Here is a 23,786-nt window from a genome sequence, read left to right on the forward strand (position 1 = left end):
TGTCTGTACAGGAACATTTGCTGAAGCTCCCTGTGCAAGCCAGAAGGCCTGCCTTTCTCCATTCACGGTTCTCTAGCTACACAGCTCTCCGAGATCTTATTATGTGAACAACTGGGTCCTGGTGCTCAGCCCTGTGTTCCCTGAAATACTTAGCAACATGCCTTGAATGGAGGCTGCGCGGTCACATCTGTTGTTTAAATTGTATTTGGTTCTATGCAGTCCCAGTTGGACTTGAAACAAATATATATATGTGTGTGTATATCACAGTATCAGGGAGACTGGGCCAGGAGGTTTGTGAGCTCAAAGCCAGCCTGGGCTATCTGTATATCTACATTATCTCTATATCTATTTAGATAGATACATAAAGAAATTATATAGATATACAGATATATATAGATAGCCCAGGCTGGCTCTGAGCTCCTCATCCTCCCTCCCCATTCTCCCTGATTCTGGGATTACAAGTATAAACCACCACACCCAGCTGTTGAACTAGCCTTTGACCAAGATGTCTGATTTGATTTGAGTCGAATGAAGTTGCTAAATCAACCAGGACATTAAGGATGTGCTTGGCTTGCCCAGACCTTCAGGGCAGCATGGGAGGGTTTTCTGATGATCACTCTGTCTTGCTTTCAGAGTTATACCTGCCAGGTTCTCAAGTTCAGCAGGTAAATTGTCCCATTGGCGGTGCCCACAGCTGCTCTTTGCCCACTAGGGGAGAAGGCCACAGCGGTTGGGGATGAGGAGATTGCCAGAGACAAGCTAGAGAGAGAGGAAAAAAAAAAAGGTAGGAAGAAAGAGGAAGTGAGGGGAAGAAAACCAATGGGGATCCACTTCTGTGCCTCTGTGCCTAAATCCTTTTCTTCTGGGTAGTTCTAGTCTCTCCTTTCTTTTTCTTGGAAAGAGCTGTTGCTGTCCTCTTAGATGCTTACCAGAGCTGGGGTAAACGGTCTTACCTTTCCCTATCCTTCAAGGTCTGGGGTTTATTAATCCATTGCAGTGTGAGCTGGCTGTGCCATCGCTGGGTGAGCAGGGGGGCCTGGCTGCAAACGGGTGACTCTGCAGGCTGGCTGGCTGCCTGCTGGCGCAGGAGCAGGGGGTACTGGGCGAGCAGTGAAGCCTGCTGTCTCAGGAAGGTATGGAATACAGCAACATCTGCCTCCGGGAGCTCCTGCTTCCCTTCAGACTTTGAAGAAGCTGTTTTTAAAAGAGAGAGGGATTGAGGGTAGCTGAGGAGGTCTCGGTGGGCGGGAGAGCTCGCTGCACAAGCATGAGGATGTGGTTCAGAGTCCCAGTACCTACATAAAAAGCCAGGTGTGGCCACATGTACGTGTAACCCTAGTGCTGGGGCTGGGGGCAGTGAAGACAGGAGAACCACGGGATCTGGTTAACCATCAGCCTAACCAAATACAGTGAGCTCCAGACTCAGTGAGGGACCCCACCTCTGCAGAGTAAGGTGGCCGGGTGGTGGTGGCGCACACCTTTAATCCCAGCATTCGGGAGGCAGAGGCAGGCGGATCACTGTGAGTTCAAGGCCAACCTGGTCTACAAAGTGAGTCTAGAACAGCCAAGGCTACACAGAGAAACCCTGTCTCGAAAAACCAAAAACAAAACAAACAAAACAAAACAAAAATAAACCAGAGTAAGGTGAAGAGCAACAGAAAACGGCTCCTCTGGCCTCTGTAGGTGACTGTATGCAATATTCATACACACACACACACACACACACACACACACACACACAGAGAGAGAGAGAGAGAGAGAGAGAGAGAGAAATACATACCATTCACATACAAATACACTCACATGCACAAACACAAGCACCCTCACACATACACACAAACTCACACATACACACATACTCACACGTATATACACAAACACACAGTCACACATAGACACATTCACAAACACAGCCACACACACACTCACACACACACACACACTCACACACACACACACACACACACACACACAGGGACTAGAGGTCAGAAAGACACACATTCACAAACACAGCCACACACACACACACACACTCACACACACACACACACACACACACAGGGACTAGAGGTCAGAAAGACACACATTCACAAACACAGCCACACACACACACACACACACACACACACACACACACACACACACACAGGGACTAGAGGTCAGAAAGACACACATTCACAAACACAGCCACACACACACACACACACACACACACACACACACAGGGACTAGAGGTCAGAAAGACACACATTCACAAACACAGCCACTCACACACACACACACACACACACACACACACAGGGACTAGAGGTCAGAAAGACACACATTCACAAACACACACACACACACACACACACACACACACACACTCACACACACACACAGGGACCGGAGGTCAGAAAGAAGCAATGTACCCTTAGGAAGCCAGCCTAGACTTCACTAACCTCATCAGCAAGTCTAATTAAACGCTGTATTTAAAATTCTAAGTCTCAAAGCGTGACCCTCTGAACTCCACATCAGGAACACCTACCCAGAGTATAAAACCTTGGGTCCCACTTCAGACCTAAGGGAGTGGAATCTTGTGACCTTAGAATCTGCAATTTTAATAAACTTCCTGGATAATTTACAGCACAGTATAAACTGAGAAACTCTACCAAGAAGTCTAAGCAAAGGGGTCTCCTAAGAATCATTTGCTTACACTTGTGGCCTTTTCAAGTTGAAATGAAAATATGGCTGGTTCTTTTGTTTGTTTGTTTGTTTTGTTTTTTATACCCCACCTTGATCAGGGTATCTCATATCCCAAAAGAAAACTCCGACTTATCTCACCATAGAGCGTATAAGCCTCCAAGAGGTCGGGGACCAGACCCACTTCCAGATAAGCTGCTACCACATGGAGATTGGTGAGGAACTTTGCAAGGAGCTCACGGTTCCCGCTCTGGAGCTGGGGAGGGCAGATTGGATGTATTAGGGATGGGCGGTGGGGGGATGAGGGGTAGTGAGGAGGAAGGCTAGCGTTAGACCATGGCCATGCGTCTAGGACTTACACCCCGGACCTGGGACAAAGAACCTCAAGAGGGAAAACAAGACAACTCGAGGAAGATAGAGGGTGTCTGCAAGGAGGCCTAATGACCCTGGGGAGACCGGTGAGGAAGGCAAGGGGGCCTGAGAACGGCCCACGCAGATGCGTGTGTGGGGACTAACCAGGTGGTAAGGTAAATCCTTCAGAGCCTCGGCAGGGCAACTGCGGAAGGTCCCCGAAGCATCAGGATCACATATCTTCCAGAGGTGAGCTGTGAGAGCAGACATCAAGAGGGGCTTATTGCTGCACCCATCGTCTTAGGCTACAGCAGGTACCTACCCAGCGGCCAGTGCAGGCCCGACCTCCAGGGGCAAGCCTCACACCGCTGACTCGGGCGCAATCACCTGCAGTGAGGGCATGCGCAGTCTTCTCCAGCCCCAGCCTTTTCCCATAGCGACGTTTAACTGCTGTCCTCAGAGGCCCATCAGAGAGGCAGAGACGGGCGCCGGGGGGCTCCACAGGGCCCTCCCCTAATAAGCTGTCCACGAGAGAGCAGTAAGGGAGGAGAAACAGAGCCAGTCGGTGAAGATGCTGGCACAGCAATGTGCTGGCATTCCCACCACGCGGAGTGGTAACCAGAGGCTCTACCAAAGATAAGGTGGGATGAAGAATCATATGATGCCCTCGCTGGAGAGGCAGCGAGCCTGTCGGGTGCTTAGCAGGGCAGCAGCATTACCTGCGTAGACTCTGGACAAGGTAGGCAAATGCACCCAAAGGGTAAGGGTTCCCACTGTGACTGGCGGCCACTGCTTCCTCCCAACTCTTAGCCTCCTTGGGCAGAATCAGCCACGCGCTCAGCACCGCATGCAGCTGGTCCACAGTCAGACCTGAAAAATGCAAACTCTGTGACAGCCCGGACCACACAGGGAACTCGATCTCCGTTATATAGGACCCTTCCTGGCATCTCTGGCTAATACCTGAACTACGACAGCCAAGAGCTGAGCCCCCAGCCTCCCGTCCTTCCCTCACCACTGACCGCTGCGCGTGACCTCAAGGGCAGCCAAAGCCCGAGGAAGGACATCGTGGCCGTGCTCCTGCTCCAAGGTGCTCAGGATGTGCTGCAGGAGCAGCGGAAGGGTGGCGGGCAGGGTTCGCAGTCTCTCGGACACCTAGGAGCCAAGGAAGAGCAGGCTTTGCCAGTTCGGGGAGGCAGCCGGGTGACTCTGGCGGTCATGATAGAGAATGGAGCAGCAAGAAGCACAGGGGGAAAGGAATGAAAACGTGAAGGAAAACAGTAGAGAGGGAGTAGAAGTCAAAAATAGGGAATGGGAGAGCAGAGACAGCAAAAGATGAACCAGGGTGTGAGGGCCAGCGCTAACTTTCGGTCTGAAAGACGGGCCTCTAGACATGCCTGAGGGGAATTATCCAGAGTGCCTTATTTGAAGTGGGAAGACTCCCCCCCTCCCCGTGGATGACGTCATTATCTTGAACTAGAGAGGACGCTGAGGGGATGGAGAGATGGCTCGGCAGTTAAGAGCACTTGCTGCTGTTGCAGAGGCTTCCGGTTTAACTCCAAGCCCCCCACCCCCCACCCCCACCCCCATGATGACTAACGATCATGTGACTCCAGTTCCAGAGGCTCTGATGCCCTCTTCTGACCTCTACGGGCACCAAGCATACCCACAGTACACATACAGGTCAAACGCTCACACATAAGATAAAATGAGTAAGTCTAGCAACTTTTTAAAGGAAGGAAGCTGAACAGAAGCGTGCATTCCTGTCTCCAGACACAAGCTTCTCCCGCATTCCCCACCAGGATGAACTGTGAGCGAGAAGCCCTTACGCCCTTAAGAAGCCTTTGTGAGTGTTTTATCATAGCAATAGAAAATGAAACGGAGGGGGGAATGATACCAGAAGTTTCAGAGAGCAACAAGGACTTTATTGGGAGCTTGGAGAGGCCCTATTTGTGTGGTGCTTTAGTCAAGAATGGGTTTCTGTCCTGGGAACTTGAGGCGGAGAGACCTACCTGCCAAGGGTGACACCATTCCCCTGGCTGATATCCTGAACTGTATTTAAAGGTAAAAAAACGTGCTGAGCACAAGCATTTGTAACTCTTTGCTTCTTGTCAGCAGGTGCGATGTGGCCCTGCCACTATAACAACCCTGTGACAACAGACTATAAACTTCACCTGTGAGCCAAAAACAAACAAACAAACAAAACAAAACAAAAAACAAAAAACCAAGCAAGCAAAGAAGAAAAAACCATGTCTTTCCTAAGTTGCTTGTGTCAGGGTATTTTATCGTAACAATAAGACATATGGGGACTGGAGACTACGGAAGCTACTAGCAATGGGAAATACGGTTAAGAAGGATAAGGATCAACCCACCTGCTCATAGAGTGTGAAAAGCCTCAGGTAGTCAGTGACGAGGCGCAGGTACAGTGGCAGGCCCGAACCCTGCTTTGCCAGCAGCAGTCGCATCTGGTCAGATTTGGAGGATTTAGCATGGGCACTGGGGATGCCTACCGCAGCTGCCTCTGCTACCGCTCCAAGCTTCCTGGCATGTGGCTCCTCTGAGAGTCTACTTAAGGAGTGGGCACATAGCATCACCTCAAAGTACACTCCCCTCTCCTACCTCCCAGCCAGATCCTGTCAGGAAACCTTAGCCCACCTGAGCCATAACTGTGCCAGCCCTTATGGGAAAGTCTAGGTGGTCTTATGAAAAATCAGAGTTATGTCATGACCAATTCCCCCTGGCAGAGAGATCTAGAAAAAGCCAAAGAGCAGTCCTAGGAAGGCAGCTAGTGGCCTCGTGGCTCCCTGATTCACCCACATCCCCATCAGCCTTGCTCTGGTTCCAACCTGGTTGTTAAAAGGTGACTCCTCCAGCCGTTTCCCATAGAGTGCCAGCTCTTCCCTCACAAGCTGAGCCCTCGAAGATGGGACCAAAGACCCTAAGGCCACCACATAAGCACCCTGACTTTGCTGAAGGGTGTCTCCCAGGCCTGAGTCACTTGACACGCTCAGCACCAGGTGTACTCGCTGTGACATATGCACAAAGGAAGAGGACAGCATCAGAGAGGTCCCTACAATGCCATGGTACCCTTCCCTCCAGCCTCACACTCACCCGGGGAAGAGACTTGGGGATCCAGTCTGAAATCAGCTGTCCGTTCTGATCCACCAACTTATCTGCCCCATCAATAACAAGGACCAAGGTCTGACCATGCTGCAGCGACTGAGCAGTTTGGAGCAGCAGTTTCTGCTGCAGTTCCCACAGCAGGCCTCTGTGTGTGACGAGGTCAGGGTCAGAGGCGGGGAAGCAGGGACGGCAACACAACTGGCTCATCTTGGGGTCCGTACCTGTAAGTGCTGGGGAGCGCACTGGACTCTCCCAGTTCCCCACGCAGAAAGGCACAAAGGCGCCTGAGAAAGTTGAGAGCAAGACACTGGTCAGGGCGGGCTGCCGAGAAGTGGAAGAAAACTAAGGGGGGCACATTGGGCTGGTCTGGAACCTTCAGAGCCGACACGAGGGACACCTGTGTGGGGCAGAACAAGCCATGCCTACATTTTAGTATGCGCACCATCTCTCCGCCTGCCCCTCAGCTCCAAAGCCCTTCCTCTTGGGACTCCTACCAGGAAGGTAGTCTTGCCCTGTCCTGCCTGCCCAGTCACAAGGCTCAGCCTCCCACGGGGCAGCATCAGCTGCTGCACTGTATCCTGAAGGAGGCGTGGCCGTGCAGGACTCGGTGGGTTCCTCAGCTGCTGAAAGCTGGCCTGGATCATATCATCATCTGACAGGGATGCTGGCTGCTCCAACTGGGCCCCGGGCTGAGGGTCACAGAACATTGGTTATGTTTTCACGTGTCTCTGGGACCTCTTGGCCTAAAATCCCGCCCCCTACCAACTTGCTTCCCACCCTAGATACCAAGCTTGCTCCCCTCAGTCATCATCATCCCTGCTGACCTGCAGGTAAAGCTTCTGGATCATTCTCCACACATCCTGGAGAACCAACTGTCCAAATGCCTCCAGGCCCCCAGTATAGGGCCGGCCAGCTGCTACACCCCCCCACTCGCACGAGTAGCTGCAGGGAAGACGAACACAGGCAGTCAGTATAGGCCTGGCTCCCCTCACCACACCTCACCCGGGTAACTGCCTCCACCTCCTGTGGCTCACCTGCGACACGTAACTTCTTCCTGGCTGTGTAGGTATCTCTTCAGTTCTAAGACCCGATGTGCAGCCTCTTCTGACTCAGAAATAAAGTCAGGTTTCCAGGCATCTGGCACAGAGCTGACCACCAAAGACATGAAGGGAGGGGGTCAGACTCTGACCCCGCCTCCTGTCCCCAGCCAGGAGATAAGGCTCTGGCTCCCTGAAACTTGTCACTCAAGTTGAGATCTGACTTGGGGTGGCAATGATATGCTCTTTGAGGCCCGTTTCTCTCTCCTCACTGAATGCTCGGGGTGGAGGACTAACCCTGCCTGGCTTTCTGTGGAGGAAAAATGGACCTGGTGGCAACAGAAGGCACCTGAGGAAACCAGGATCTCGGAAGTAGATGAGAGCTTGAGCAGAGGGCTGGGAACGTTGGCCACGGTTCAGGAACTGCATCACCTCCATCTCTGTCACAGAACACCCTGAAGGGTACTGCTGGGCCTACATGGAGAAGGAAGACACAGGCAGCAAAACAGATTTACCAGCTAACAATTACCAAATGGTTAGCATGTACTGGGTATTTTAAAGGACATTTTCCCCTCAGTGTTGGAGATCGGATTCAGAACCTTACGTATGGTAGGTGAGCACTGTACAACCATGCTATACTCCCAGACCTTTGTGTGTATGAGAGACAGGCCCTGGCTGGCCTGGAACTTACTATGTAAATCAAGCTGGCCTCAAACTCAGAGGCCTTTCTGCGTCTGCCTCCGCCAATGCTGGCATTAAAAAGCATGAGCCACCATGCCTAGCTTCCCTGACCTTTTTCATTATATTCTGAGACACTGTCACTTAGTTGCCCAGGCTGGCCTGGAACCCCTGACCCTGCTACCCAATCTCAGGTATGCATGACCACACCCAGCTGAATAAAACTCTCTCATGGTAATCTCGACATAGAGACGTTCTTCCTATTTAATATGTGTTGAAATTGAAGCTAATTTAGACCAGTGTTTCCAACAAAGCCACGCAACCGACAGATGTCCAAAGGGAGGGCAGAACCAGATCTGTGTGACGGCAAAAGCTAAGCAGATCTACCCTCGACCCTCTGAGAATCCAGGCCAGAGCCTCTTCTTTGAGAATGGCTTTATCTAGGCCGTGGTCTCAAGAGTCTACCACCTGTGTTTCACCTCAAGACTCAAGGACCCACTGGTGCATCATGGCAGGGTTCCTGTCAAGCCGGCTTCCCCCCTACCCCACCCCACCTCCGTTGCTGTTCCTTGCCCAGCCCCTCCAACCTTGTCTGCCTTACCCATTGGAAGTGAGGATGGTCAGGCAAGTCATAGTTGGGGGGAACGTAGCCATAGCGCGAGCCCAGAATCCCTACAAACAGCTGTGAGTTCTCCACCTCCCCAAGGCACACTTCCAGTTGTCTGTAACGTGGTTATGGGAACAGGAAGGAGTCACGGGGGTGGGGGCGGCACAGGGAGGGGGCAGGGGCGACCCCGGGTGGGGGGTGGGGGGGCCCCCCCAGCTGGCAGTTTCAAGCACTACAGGCACAAATACAGAGGAGGCAGGGCCCTGACTCACACTGGGCAAAGCAATGATAAAATGTTCCCTCCCCTCCCCCTCATCTGTTCCTGCAGCCCCAACCCTGATCACTTGAGGCCCGCCACCACTCGATCCTCTCATCCCTGACCCAGCACTTCTTCCCTGTGGCCCTGCACCTGTTCCTTTGGGTCTCCTCCTCAGTGATACCCCAGCGCAGGTCAATGGCGTGAAGACTGATGCGGTGAGGGAACACTCGGGCCTGCAGGGCTGGCAGCACCGATCTCATAAGCAAGTCTCGCTCCCCATGCATGTCACGGAAAGTGGACGAAATGAAAAGCCGGATGTTGCGCCACCTGGGGGCGGGGGTAAGTAGATGGTTGGGCTCAGCCTAGGGACCAGTCCCCATCTCATGTCCATAGCCATTGGTGCAATTACCCTTCTGCACTTGACATAATCCCCACAAGAGACAGCAGAAGGGCCTCTAGGGAATAACCTAGCTGTGGCACCAACTGCCGAAACCTGAAATTTGACCCCCACTGTCATTTCTTATGGTCTTCTTTCTCCAGAAAAAAATCATTACAAAGTTACAATTTGATCGATAAAATACTTTGAGGAAAACCTTGACCTTATCCTTAACTATATCTTGTTTGTTTGTTTGTTTTTTGAGACAGGGTTACTCTGTGTAGCCCTGGCTGTCCTGGACTCGGCTTTGTACAGCAGGCTGGCCTCGAACTCACAGCGATCCACCTGCCTCTGCCTCATGAGTGCTGAGATTAAAGGCATGTGCCACCACTTCCTGGTTCCTTAACTATATCCTTAAGAAATTAAAACAACCAGGGGCTGGAGAGATGGCTCAGTGGTTAAGAGCGCCGCCTGCTCTTCCAAAAGTCCTGAGTTCAATTCCCAGCAACCACATGATGGCTCAAAACCATCTGTAATGTGATATGGCGCACTCTTCTGGCTTGAAGGAGTACATGCAAGCAAAGCAATGTATACATAATAATAAACACATAAATCTTAAAAAAAAAAAAAAGAAAGAAAGAAAGAAATTAAAACAACCAATGTAAGGCTCAAGCTATCATTTGGCAAAGTCTGTGTGAAAACCACAGCCTGTGCTCCAAAAATTTTGCCTCAGTCCTGGCTGTACTGTCATGGAGTCTACTGCCTTCCCTACGTTCTCTCTCTAGTAAATCAAGGAATAGGCTCACAATCTGGCAGTTTCCAGGAAGCTCCTGCCTGGGGAGGAAAACAACTACCTTAGTAAATAAAACAAATGCCACCTTGGCAGACAGAATCAGTGGCAAGATTTCTCCAGGTCCTGATGGCCACCCTCCCAGTGCACAAAGTCACACAACCTGGACTGACCCGTGCTGGGAAACAGGACCCAAGGGGCCAGGGCTGTCCTCCAGTGGCCGGAGAGACAGGGCCTGAGTCTTTCCTGGGGGTGGGGGGATCTTGAATATTTTATCTAGTTGGTCCACGTGATCCAGAAGACGGGAGGCTCCATGCTCGGCAATGAACCTAAACAGAAAGCACAATGGGGACAGAACGGAAGAGTGAGAACCAGGAAGGTGTTCCAGAGCAACAGAGAACATTGGCATGCCTGTCCCGCACAGGGGCACCCCTCAGGAAGATGACAGCCATAAAGCAGGCCTGGCAAACCATGTCCACAGTTCTCAACCTCAGCTATGCATTATAAACAAGTTGAGGTCAGCCTGGACCATATTATGAGACCCCCATCTCAAAAATGCAGCCAAACAAAAACGATCCACACTTTGAAAACAAGGAGACCATCCAGAACACTGAGGACGCAGGAAGTTGCCAGCCCCGGCTCCTCCCACACACTGTGCATGGTGACCTTAAGATCCTCTTAGAAAACTAGGCCGAGCCAAGGCTACAGGGTAACACGTTCCCTGTCTTAGGTGATCAGCTCTGTACCAACTACAAATGCTCCTGATTGCTCGAGGCTTCCCACTGTGAGTTGGAGGACATGAATGCCATCCAAAGAAAATGTCAGGAGAGGAGACAAAGGTTAAAAAGCACTTGCAGCTCTTCCAGAGGACACAGGTTTGGTTTCTACCACCCATATGCCCACATGGATGCTCACATCTGTTTATAACTCCAGTTCCAGGGAATTTGACATGCTCTTTTGGCCTTGGCCACCAGACATACACATAGTGCAAATATACATATGTAGGCAAAACACTGATACACATAAAATAAAAATAAGCTATGTCCTCTGTCTCTGACTGTCGTGTGTGTGTGTGTGTGTGTGTGTGTGTGTGTGTGTGTGTGTGTGTGTGTGCGCGCGCGCACACCCGCGTGTGTCTCTGTCTTTCTCTCTCCCTCCCTCCATCCTCCCCTTACCCCCCCCCCCTCTCTGAGATAGGGGCTAACCATACAGACTTGGCTAGCCTGGCACGTACTATGTAGACCAAGCTGATCTCAAACTCACAGAGATCCACCAACTACTGCTTCTCAAGGGAATAAAGGTATGCACCACCACACTCAGCTTTTCTTTTTCTTTTTTCTTTTTTTTTTTTTTATTTTTTTAAAGTTTCAATTATGTGTTTGTGTATATGTCTCTGTGTGGCTGCCTAAAGAAGACCTGAATAAATATAATGCCAATAGGCCCACTGTGTCCTACCGTAAACAAAGAACCAAAGGCAACTAAGGATTCATAAGAGTTGGAGAAATAGTCTTCCCCAGAGATGAGCCCCCAACTTTGTTATCTAATACCAGTGGTCAGCCCAAACATCTGAGCAAGTTGTAGTCATATAATTATGAATTGTGTGTGTGTGTGTGTGTGTGTGTGTGTGTGTGTAACAGATATGGCTCAGAGGTGAAAAGCACTGGCTGCTCTTCCAGAGGACCCAGGTTCAATTCCCAGCCATCACATGGCAGCTCATACCTGTCTGTAACTCCAGCTCTAGAGGATGATACCCTCACACAAATACACACAAAATAAAATTAAATTTTTTTAAATTACAAAAAGCTTAAAAACATAAGGAAATAAATATGGTTATAACAGAAATTACATATACAACAATTGCAAATAATAACTCAGCAAAATAGATTGGAAAAATCCCTTTTTTAAGAAAAAAAAAACCCAATTATGTACTTGTGTGTATATCTACGGGTGTGTATGCATAATACAGAGGCCAGAGGCATCAAATCTCCTGGTGCTGTAGGAAATTCTTGGATCCCTTTGGAGCCGGATGGAATTACAGGTAGTTGTGAGCCACCTGGCATGGGTACCGGGAACCAAATCTGTGTCTTCTGCAAGAGCAGTATGTGCTCTTAACCCATGATCTGATGCTCCAGCCCCTTCTCCTCATTCTTACTAGCTGTAGCACAAACTTGGATGTATATAAGACAGAGCTGAAACACCATCTTTAGCCAAGAGGTAGAAGCTGTTGAGGAAAATCAAGCCTTAATCCAGTGAAGGCTGGAGTCCCTATCATACTGTCTTGCTGATAGGCCTAGACATCTGTGAAAGAAAAATAAACCAGGGCTGGAGAGATGGCTCAGTGGTTAAGAGCACTGCCTGCTCTTCCAAAAAACCCAGGTTCAATTCCCAGCACCCACATGGCAGCTCACAACTGTCTGTAACTCCAAGATTCTGACACCTTCACACCAACACACATAAATTAAAATTAAATAAAATATTAAAAAAAGAAAAATAAACCGTCTTATTTTGAAGAATAAATACGTAAAGCTAACAGGCATGGTCTCTTGAGGACATTCTAGTGCAGCTTGCATCCCCCTCGGTGCCCGCTCTGTACTCACTTCAGGATCCCATCAGTACAGCCCGAGAGTGTCACATCATTGGGATTCAAATTTGGTGACCTGGCAAAGGAAGAAGCAGTCACTAAGCACCAAAATCAATTCGGAGCCAGGTGTGATGGTTTACACCTGCAACCCCAGCACCTGCCCGATGAAAACAGGAAGGCGGCACTTTCAAAGCCACCCTAGGCTACAAACCTAGACTATACGTCCCAACGCCTTAAGCTATACACCTTACCTCTGTGTAACAGTATTGTGACCTATGGCCATATCACCCCGAGTGCACCCGTTTGTCTTAAAAGAGTTACGTGACCAGAGTACAGCTCAGTGGTAGTATGCTTGCCTACACGGAGCAAAACTCATTGTCTAGTGCCTAATAGCACAAAGGGGTAAAAAAAAGACTTTAAAGAAGATCCTAGAAACTTAAGCTCAGTAGAATTAATAAAACAAGAAGGCGACAGACAGGAAGTATCAAACAAGTGAGACGGGACATACGGACCGCCGTCTTCAGACACTGGGCAGGGACCACCAGCACCCTTACATGTACTGTGTTTTCTGTAGGAGGACATCAACAAAGAGGCACTTGGAGTTCACGTGCTGCCAGATCATCTGTTTGGCTACTTTCAGCTCCGGATCCATGGACTGGCCAAACATGATGACCCTGTCAAGCTGTGAGATGAAAAGGAGACTGAAATCGGGGAGCAAGGCTAGAACAGAGAGCCGGATGTCTGAGGACTGAAGGGCTAGAACTCTGCAGAGGAAGGGAGACTGCATCTCCTACTGTTCAGAGGGGACACCACTACACCCCAACCTAGGATAGTGGTTGTGCAGCTCATCCAGCTCATAAGAGATGATCGTTCATTTTGTGAGCCTTTTTTTTTTTTTTTAAAGAAAGCGACTATCTGTTTAGTCCTGGCTATCCCGGAGCTCTGGAGCTCACACCTTGAATTTACAGATATCTTTCTACCTCCTATTTCTGCTGGGATTAAAGGTGTGCACCACCACACCTAGCTGTGAGCCCGTTTGCTGGGGTTTTTGTTTTTAACTGTTTATTTATTTATTATTATGTATACAGTGTTCTGTCTGCATGTGCACCTGCATGCCTGAAGAGGGCACCAGATCACATTATAGATGGTTGTGAGCCACCATGTGGTTTCTGGGAACTGAACTCAGGACCTTTAGAAGATCAGGGGGTGCTCTTAACCACTAAGCCATCTCTCCAGCCCATGAGCCAGTTCTTAAGCTTGGCTATTTCATATTTATTGGTGTGGGCCTTGAGGATGCTAAGCTAAGCCCTTTGTCCACATGCCTAGCCAACATGGCCCTTTTAAACATTCAGTTAGATAAAGGGCTTATGGGTAGAGTTCAAGGTGAAGCATTTGCCCTGAGTTTAATCCTCAACATGACAATGTTTCTATCATATGTAAGACAAAGGTAATGCATTCTAAAAATGCATCCCCTTCTAATTATCTTACTACCCTTCACTATTATCTAACCCCAAGTGTATTTATGTCTCGGTACCGTGGAAACAGAACGCAATGACAAGCTTCTGAGTGTTTCTGCAATGCTGGCAGCTTGACGGCAGCCACAGTGGGACAACTTACACCACGGAAACTAGCAAGCGCCATTAGACAAGCCTCTTATTTTCCATTTATCACTGAAGATTTATCAACACAACCCCATCTGAGGGACGACGCTGAGCAGTGAGCCGATGAGAGCACGGCAAAGTGTGAAAGATGACTTTAAAGGGTCAGGAAGTGAGACGCCACTAGACACGGATCCCACATCTGTGACCCAGTGCTTGGGAGGTGGAGGCTGAAGATGGCGGCATTGAAGGGCAGCCTCAGCTACAGGCGACAGCAAGCAGGAACATGTGGCGGGCATGCAGAGGGAGGGCAGCCTCAGCTACAGGTGACAGCAAGCAGGAACATGTGGCGGGCATGCAGAGGGAGGGCAGCCTCAGCTACAGGCGACAGCAAGCAGGAACATGTGGCAGGCATGCAGAGGGAGGGCAGCCTCAGCTACAGGCGACAGCAAGCAGGAACATGTGGCGGGCATGCAGAGGGAGAGTCTCCCAGGCACTGAGTGGGACTCACAGGGGTCCTTTGGACAGCCAGAGACATCAGGTACTTCCCCAAAGTGTCCAGGGGCAAAATCATCACTTTCTTTCAACTCCTGGAGGAAAGAAACTTGGGTTACACGGTTGTGCCTGAGGTGTAGGTGCCCTGCTCTGGATGCAGTTTTAATGTAGCCCCCAAAGGCTGCTGTGTTGAAATTTGATCCCACTGTGAGGCAGAAAGAGGGGGCTCAGTGGACCACGGTGTAGACAGGTGAGGCCTAGTGAGATGCCCTTAAGATATTAGAGAAACACTCCTAGAAGAGTCTGAGGATCTCTGAGTTCCTGAAAAAATGAGCTGTACAAACCAGAACCATCAATCACTTTCTGGCTTGCTTCAGGATGCAATCATCTTCTTGGGTGTGTATTTTTCATACCCCCACCTGCCATGAGATCCTACAAGCATCAGCCTATGCCAGTGCCATGCCCACCAGTCCCGAGGACGGTCAGCAAGTTAAGCATCTTCCCTTTATAAAGTGAGCTTGCCTCCAGCATTTTGTTATGGCAACAAAAGATTAATATAACCAATTAAAAAAGCAGTGTCAATTTGCTCAAGAAATCTTCAAAGTTAAATACATCCATGCTTCTTTCTTTCACTTCTTTTTTCTTTTTCTTTCTTGTTTTTCTTTTTCTTTCTTGAGAGGGGGGTCTCCTTATGTAGTCCTGACTAATCCGGAGCTCACTATGGAAGTCAGGCTGATGCTGACCTCGGAAAGATCTGCTTCTCAAGTGCTGGGATTAAAGGGATGTGCCATCATGCCCAGCTTATATGCTAGAAAAAAATGAGGGGAGGGGGAGGGAAACAGCTATGCATCCCATGCTGACCTCAAACTTGCATTCTCTGGCTCCCATGTCCTGCTTCCTGGGTGCTGGGATTGAAGCTGCTGTTCCACACCTGGCTAGCCATGCCTTAACTATCTGAGATGCACCCAGGCTTCTGCCCTTTATATTTTTTTGGATAGTAGGATGTGTCTCTGACCTGTACTTGAGCCTGAAGGTTGATGGCAGTCTTCAGGATACCTTCGTCTGCCGGAAGTACTGGCATCTTCACAGTCCCTCCTTCACACAACAGAACAGTCGCCTGTTCTGCTCGAGCCAGTGTCATCCCAACCAAGAGCAGCACATAGTTCAGGGGAGGCTGACGAAACAGAGCAACGCCGTGAAATCAAACTTTACAACCCACCCTTGCCTGCCCAGGTCTAGAGGCCAAACTCCTGCTTTGGAGAAATGAGAGAAGGACGGTGGGTCCCAGGAGGGGTCACCTTCAGCGGCCCCTCTGAAGAACTGACTTTCGAGGAGCAAGAAGGAGTCAGAGTCCCTGCCCAAGTCAACAGCGGGACACAGCAAAGACAGTGCGAGATAAGCTGGCCACTGAAGTTTGGAGGCCATTATTAGCTAGCCAAACTTGAAGTGTTAGTGTTAGGACGCATACGCAGGACTGACCCAAACTGTCTTAGGGACTCAGCAACTGGCACCTAGAAGCAAATCCGTACCACTTCTTTGAGTTTGTGTGGCTCCCAGGGAGTCAGAGGGAAACTAAAGCCTCTCATGTCCTGCCAGCCCCTTGGAAGACATGATTTTGCTGTTTCTGTTTTGTTTCTTTACCCCTTGGGAGTGACTCTTCGGACACAGCCTGTCGGCATTTTCATCTGTGAAGTAGACCACAAGGGTTCGGCCAGGCAACGGGGATAGGTTGTGTTTCACAGAGACATTCACGGCTGTTTCCAGGGCCTGGCGGTACCGTTCCAGCAACCCAACATCACAGTCCCACTGTCTACAGCGAGAGAAGACACAGACACGGGGGGGGCTCATAAGCTGGTCCGCCTGTGACCCTGAAGCAGATGGAAAGACTAAACATGCAACTCCAACACTGAACCCTCTCTCTCCCTCCCTCCTTAGGCACCATCCCATCTTCCCACAGCCCACCTCCTGCTCTCCATACCAGGAGCCTCTAACGTGGCAGGCAAGGCAGCATCGGAGGCAGCGCCAGTGCTGGGTCCTCCTGCCATGCTGTCTGTACTTGCTTCAAGTGGTCATGGCTTAACTGCCACAAGTTTATTAGGGGTTATCAATTTTTCAAAATAATTTTATTATTTTGTGTGGATGAGTGTTTCGCCTACATGTATGTCTGTGTGCAGTACCAGTTAAGGCCAGAAGATGGTGCTGGACCCCCTAGAATTGAAGTTAAAAACAGCTGTGAGCTACCACATGGTGGGGTTCAAAGCCAGATTTTCTGAAAAGCACCCATGTTCTCTTCACCCTCCCTCCCATCCAGATCCACTACTCCCATTCTATCTGTTAAAAAAAAAAAAAAAAAAAAAAAAAAAAAGAATAGGGTCTGGAGAGATGGCTCAGAGGTTAAGAGCACTGACTGCTCTTCCAGAGGTCCTGAGTTCAATTCCCAGCAACCACATGGTGGCTCACAACCATCTATGATGAGATCTGATGTGCACTGTATACATAATAAATAAACAAAATCTTTAAAAAAAAAAAAAAAACAGGCTTCTAAGAGATAATAATAAAATATAACAAAATGAAGTATAAGATAAAATAAGGGCCGGCAGGTGGATCAATCAATGTGAGTCAGCCTGGTCAACAAAGTGAGTCCAGGACAGCCAAAGCAACACAGAGAAACCCTGTCTCAAAAAATCAAACAAACAAACAAAAGATAAAATAAGAACACCAAAGTTAGACAAGATAAACCAAGAGAAGGAGAAAAGCCCAAGAGAAGACATAAGAAAATCACTTGTTCACACATTCAAGTCCCACAAAAACACTAAACTGGAAGCCATGATGTATACACAGAGGACCGGTGCAGACCCATGCAGGCCTGTGCATGCTGCCTCAGTCTCTGTGCGCTCATGGGAGCTTTGATCATGCCAACTTAGAGGCCCTCGGGTTTTATATTTTTGTTTTTTGTTTTGTTTTTATTTGGTTTGGTTTGGTTTTGGTTTTTCAAGACAGGGTTTCTCTATGTTATCTTGACTGTCCTGGACTCGCTTTGTAGACCAGGCTGGCCTCGAACTCACAGAGATCTACCTGCCTCTACCTCCCAAGGCTGGGATTAAGGCGTGCGCCACCACTGCCCGGCTCGGCTCTCGTTTTCTTGATTCCTCCATCCCCTCTGGCTTTTACACTTGTCCTGCCTCCTCTTCTGTGGGGTTCCCTGAGCTCTGGGGGGTGGGGTTTGCATCCGGTGCTCTTAACCACTGCACCATCGCTCTAGGCACGTGTAGCTGATGAAGGGAACACTTTTTAGATTTCCAGCTGGAGAATACAACAGAGTGACAGAAAACTCATTCTCCAGCCACCAACGCAATCTGCCTAAAGAAAAAGCCATCAGTGAGTAAGCCACCAACTACACTAAGATTAGGTCAAGCATGGCGGCACATAATGGTAATGTCAGTACTGAAAAGTCTGAGCAAGAGGATCTCATGCTTGAGACCAGCAGGGGCTACACAGCAAGCTTACGGCCAATCCAGGCCACACCAAGGGACTCTGTCTCAGGCTACAGGGACGTCTCACTGAGTAGGAGTGGGTACTGCTCTTGCAGAGGACCCAAGCTCAAGCCCCCATACTCCCCACAACTCACATCACTTGTAGCTCAGCACGCACCAACAGATGCTTGCTACACATACTCACTGAATCCATCAGAACCATTAAAACAGCCTCACGCAAGAGCGTGGAGACTAGGGAAGTTCAGGTTTCACGGTTTTCATAGGATAATGTTAATTATAAGTGCACAGAGTGGGGTTTTGGTATAATGTGATGGGAAACAAACAGGTCTGCGGCACTGATGGCCGACAGCCACATCTCTACAGGGTACTGGACGGCTGGTTCCTAGATGACTCCTTAACGGTGCCCTTGAGCTCCTTTCTCCTACTCTCCCCCAGCTCGCAAGCCCGCACCTGGCCTTGTGCTGCCTCAGTTTCTCCCGCTTGAGCTGCTCATACATCACAGGTATGGTCATTGCCGCCCGCAGCTGCCGGCGTGTCAGGGGGCGCAGGCGAGTCCGGATGCTGAGCCTCTTGATGTTTTTTGAGCTTCCAATTATCCGCTTCATCAGCGTTGTGTTGGAAGGGAAGGGCAATGCTGTGAGGTAACAGGAAAATAGCCAAGTCAGGCAATTTCTACTCCCTTAGTATGCTAAGCCCCTATTCTTAGGGCTAGCAATGGTCTGGCCACTGATAACCCCACACCCTCAGTCTGCTAAGTGAGGGGCTGAAAACATCTGAGTGTTGTCTCATTTACCCAGGAGGCAAACAGGAAGCGGAAGAGAAGGAATACCTTTACTTCTGAGTTGAGCCTCCAGTTTATCGATAGAGTCGTGAGCATTAAGGAATCTGAATGGAAACTGCCGACTGTGAATGACAGATTTCTGAAAAACAAAAAGAATGGTGAGCAGAGGACCAGGGAAAATGAGGGGCCATGGAGTCTACAGGACCCGGACAATGAAGCAGCAACTCTACCAGGCTTGTCGGAGGCGAAAAGAGAAAACAGATCTCAAAAAGAAACAGGAGGGGGCTGGAGAGATGGCTCAGTGGTTAAGAGCGCCACCTGCTCTTCCAGAGGTCCTGAGTTCAATTCCCAGCAGCCACATGGTGGCTCACAACCATCTATAATGTAATCTGATACCCTCTTCTGCAGATAAAGCACTCATATGCAATAAATAAAATAAATTAATCTTAAAAAAAAAAAAAAGGAAGAGGAACGGGAAGAGAGGCATGAGAAAGGGTAAAAGGGGGATGTAACAGGAGCCCCATTTCTTTCTTTTTATTTTTTGCTTATTTATTTATTTATTTTGGTTTTTCAAGACAGAGTTTCTCTGTGTAGTCTTGGCTGTCCTGGAACTCTCTTTGTAAACCAGGCTGGCCTGGAACTCACAGCAATCCATCTGCTTCTGCCTCCCAAGTGCTGGCATTAAAGGCGTGCGCCACCACGCCCAGCCCTTCTTTTTATTTTTCTAATTAAAAATCATATGTATGAATTGTTTGCCTATAGGTGTATGTATGTGCACCACATGTATGCCTGGTACCTATAGAGGCCAGAAGAGGGCACCAGATCCCTGGAAATGGAGTTGCAGATGGTTGTCAGCAGTCATGCTGGTTCTAGGAATCAAATCCAGGTCCTCTGAAAGAGCAGTCAGTGCCCTCACCCCCTGCAAGCCAACTGTCCAGCCCCTGAGTACATTTCTTTTTACACTACACTGCTCCTGAAGTGAGTTGATTCGCAGATAGGGATCTTTCTCTGTTTTTGAGCTCACAAAGTAAACATGAAAATTAGTACTCTCTATTATAATCTCTGGAAGGCTTACTAAACCCCGAGACTTGTCCTTCCCAACAGATCTGTGTTTCCACACCTCTTACACCACACACAGAAACAAGCTGGTAGCCATGAGTTCTCAGCCACAGGGAAGAGCCAGGTCTCAACAGAGGCAACATCTCCCAGGCAGCCAGCATCTGGTTGATGAGCCACACACTCCCCACTGAGCATACCTCATCCTGGAGTCTCTGGAGAATGAGCTCATGGTGGCGGGCACTGATCCCAGTGCGCAGCAGGTTGCACAGGTTGCGGAGCATGGCCATGAAGGGGAGTTTCCCACTGTCTTCAGACATAGGGGACAGGATAAACCAAGTGAGTGACAGACACAAAGTTGCAGCCCACAGCAGGAAGCACAAAGCCACACAGAAGCTCAAAGCAGGGAATGCAATCTGCTCTTAAAACCATTTTAAAGATCCAGTAACACAAAACAAAGATTGGCCTGAGGTGGGAAGTAAAAAAATTTTATAACTCTGTTTATTGGATAGCTGTTTCAATAGCAACTCATGTCACTACCCATTGGCTCTAGTTTGCGGGTTCAGCTGGTAGTGCTATTCCTCTTTTTCCCGTCCACTTGATGGAAGGAGAGAACCGGCTGCTGCAAGTTGTCCTTTGACCTTCCACACAGCACCCCACACCCAACTCCCTCTAGCAAATAAGTAAGTGTAACTTTCGGGTTTTCAAAACAGGGTTTCTATGTGTAGCCCTGGCTGTCCTGGAACTTGCTCAGTAGACCAGGCTGGTCTTGAACTCACCTATCTCTGCCTCCGGAATGCTGGGATTAAAGGCATGTACCACCACTGCCTAAATTTTCTTTTCTTTTTAATGTTATTTTTATTCATGTGCATGTGGTAGTGGGAGGCGGGTTGCATGCCACTTGTTTGTAGGTTGCCCACAGAGGATACAGTATCCCTGGGGCTGGGGTTACAGGTGGTTGTGAGCTGCCTGACGCAGGTGCTTAGAACTGAACTCAGGTCCTCTTCAAGAGCAATACAAGTGTTCTTAACCGCTGAGTCATCTCTGTAGCCTCAATTGTAAATTTTGTAAAAAGAAAGAATAATGAGATCTACACTTTTCAGTGGATATATAGTGATAAATACTTATTATTCTGGCTTAGTAAAGTGGGGGTTGTAGGTTCTCCCCTGGGTCCCCAAATTGGTTACTCAACACTAAGTGGTCAGCCTTGAACTCATGTACACACAAGTAACTTTATACAGACTGAGCAGGATGTGTTTACATATTCAAGAATATAACAAAGAAATAAGGGCTTGAGAGACAGCAAGGGGACAGGACGTGGGAAGAGTTGTAAGGAGTAAAAGAAAAAGGGAAAACCATGCAATTATATTATATTATATTATATTATATTTTATTGAGACAAGGTTTCTCTGTGTTGCCTTGCCTGTCCTGGACTCACTTTGTAGACCAGGCTGGCCTCGAACTCACAGCGATCCGCCTGCCTCTGCCTCCCAAGTGCTGGGATTAAAGGTGTGCGTCACCACGCCCAGCTATGCAATTATATTTTAATTCCAAAAAGTATTTTCTTAAGAAATGAAAACAGTTATTTGGCTGCGGCTGAGTCAGTGGGACTGCAGGTGTGAGCCACCACACCCCGCTCCATCATGGTTCTGGCCTTTGTGTGCACTCCAGGTGACCACACATGGAAGCATCATCTCAGCACTGGGAAGCCTGAAGCAGGAGGATTGCCAGTTTGAGACGAGCTGGGATGACACAAGCAGACATTCTCAAAACGGGAGGGGAAGAGAGGACGAAAAGGAAAAGAAGTGCCGTTAGGACTGGGTGCACACCTGCAACCTCAGCAGCGGGGGAACAGCTGAGTTTAAGAACAGCCTGGGGGGCCTGAAGAGGTGGCTCAGTGGTTAAGAGCACTGTCTGCTCTTCCAGAGGTCCTGAGCTCAATTCCCAGCAACCACATGGTGGGTCATGACCATCTATGATGAGATCTGGTGCCCTCTGCTGGTGTACAAGCATACATAAAGGCAGAACACTGTATATGTTACAAATAAATCTTTAAAAAAAAAAACAAAAAAAAAAAAAACCAGCCTGGGCAATGTAAAGAAACTCTATCTCAAAATAAAAAAGTCGGGCTAGAGAGAGTTAAGTGCACTGGCTGCACTTGGAGAGAACCCAGATTCAATTCCTAAAACCCACATGGTGGCTCACAACCACCTGTTACTCCAGTCCCAGGAGATCCAATGCCCTCTTCTGGCATTTTCAGGCGCCAAGCACAAATGTGATACACAGACATACATGCAAGCAACACATCCTTTGTGCTGGTTTGAATAAGAATGGCTCCTATAGGCTCATATATTTGAATGCTGTTTGAAGGGATTATAAAGACTAGGAGGTGTGGCCTTGTTGGAGGAAGTGCGTCACTGGCTTTGAGGTTCTCTCTCTCTCTCTCTCTCTCTCTCTCTCTCTCTCTCTCTCTCTCTCTCTTTCTCTCTCTGCCTGCAGATCAGGATGTAGCTCTCAGCTACTGCTCAGGCCCATGCCTGCCATCAATGCCACCACGATGATCACGGACTAAACCTCTGAAACTGTGGGCCAGTCCACAGTTAAATGCTTTCTTGTATAAGAGTTGCCTTGGTCATGGTATCTCTTCACAGCAATGGGACAGTGGCTAAGACATATATACATATAAAATAAATAAATAAAACAAAAAATTTAAAGAAATAACCACAGGGAGTTTAGTCTCAAACGAGATAAAATGTCAGCATTGAAATTTGCCGGGTTAGTGATTCCCATCATCCAAAGTGAAACAGTAAAGGCGCGCGTGCAGACTCAGCGTGCAGACTCAGCGTGCAGCCTCAGCGTGCAGACTCAGCGTGCAGACTCAGCGTGCAGACTCAGCGTGCAGACTCAGCGTGCAGCCTCAGCCCAACACTACGTCCTTCATTGTTATTCATCTGTGTTGTGTGCTTGAGACAAGATCTTGCCACGCTTGTCTCAAACTAGTCATCCTCCTGCCTCAGCCCCCCAAGCACTGTGACTGTGGACACTATGCGTGCATGACCATACCTACCCACATCCAAGCCCCTTCATCCCTATATCTTAACTTGTAAGTTGGTGAAAAGGCTGACCGATGCGGGGAGGCATTTAATTCCCCGATGATTCTTACATACACACACCTCCTGAGGCTCCTACACAGAGAATAATAAGTAACAAAGCCATTCAAGCTGCCCTGAGTAAAATATATAACAACCAGCAAAGGGCATCTGGGCTTCAAAACTTCCAAAAATTGGAAAGCCTTCCAAAATTCCATCAAGGTCCAAAGTTACATACATTTCGACAAAGAGAAAAATATCTTGAAGTTTCCAAAAACAAAAGATGAGGCAAAAGGAAAGGGTTTAAAAGAGAGGACAGAGCTTTTCTTTTTCTTTATAGAATCAAACAACTGTTTATTTACTACTGTATGTGTGTGGGTGTTCTGCCTGCATGTATGTCTGTGAAGCACATGTCTGCCTGGTCCTGTGACGGCCCGAAGAGAGTATGTGGTATCCCAGGCCTGGAATTGCGGATGGTTCCAAACCACCATGTAGGTGCTGGGAATCAAAGCCAGGTCCTCCTGAAGAGCAACGTATGTTCCTGAGCACTGGGCCCTCTCTCCAGCACCTCGGATGGGCGGCAGAATGGGAGTGAGCAGTCAGGCATTAGTGCGGCTCTTACAGAGGCACGAACACCTACGGCGGGCCTACACTGCAGCTCCGGTATTCGATGGCCATTTCTGGCCTCTGAGGGCACCTGTACTCACAGGCACATACATACAATTAAAAATAAGATAAATCTTTTCTTTAAAAAAAGAAAGCATGAAAGAACCTTTCATAGTCAAAACA

At 48.8% G+C, this 23,786-nt stretch overlaps 1 protein-coding gene across 1 annotated transcript in view; it reads right to left on the reverse strand.

Annotated features, from left to right (window-relative positions):
* Tep1 (telomerase associated protein 1) overlaps nt 1-23,786 on the reverse strand; it is a 48,870-nt gene that overhangs the window by 14,594 nt on the left and 10,490 nt on the right. Inside the window, 27 exon segments of the mRNA XM_051142996.1 lie at nt 642-759; nt 954-1,194; nt 2,827-2,941; nt 3,202-3,290; nt 3,424-3,557; nt 3,756-3,906; nt 4,056-4,188; nt 5,406-5,498; nt 5,880-6,059; nt 6,145-6,301; nt 6,378-6,553; nt 6,651-6,845; nt 6,981-7,098; nt 7,191-7,304; nt 7,543-7,667; nt 8,473-8,593; nt 8,888-9,064; nt 10,077-10,232; nt 12,501-12,560; nt 13,039-13,166; nt 14,594-14,647; nt 14,649-14,672; nt 15,593-15,751; nt 16,219-16,387; nt 18,522-18,705; nt 18,901-18,991; nt 20,109-20,218. Coding sequence (XP_050998953.1) covers nt 642-759; nt 954-1,194; nt 2,827-2,941; nt 3,202-3,290; nt 3,424-3,557; nt 3,756-3,906; nt 4,056-4,188; nt 5,406-5,498; nt 5,880-6,059; nt 6,145-6,301; nt 6,378-6,553; nt 6,651-6,845; nt 6,981-7,098; nt 7,191-7,304; nt 7,543-7,667; nt 8,473-8,593; nt 8,888-9,064; nt 10,077-10,232; nt 12,501-12,560; nt 13,039-13,166; nt 14,594-14,647; nt 14,649-14,672; nt 15,593-15,751; nt 16,219-16,387; nt 18,522-18,705; nt 18,901-18,991; nt 20,109-20,218 — 3,572 coding nt within the window.

This window comes from Acomys russatus, chromosome 3 (genome assembly GCF_903995435.1).
Source record: "Acomys russatus chromosome 3, mAcoRus1.1, whole genome shotgun sequence".
Taxonomy (NCBI): Eukaryota; Metazoa; Chordata; class Mammalia; order Rodentia; family Muridae; genus Acomys; species Acomys russatus.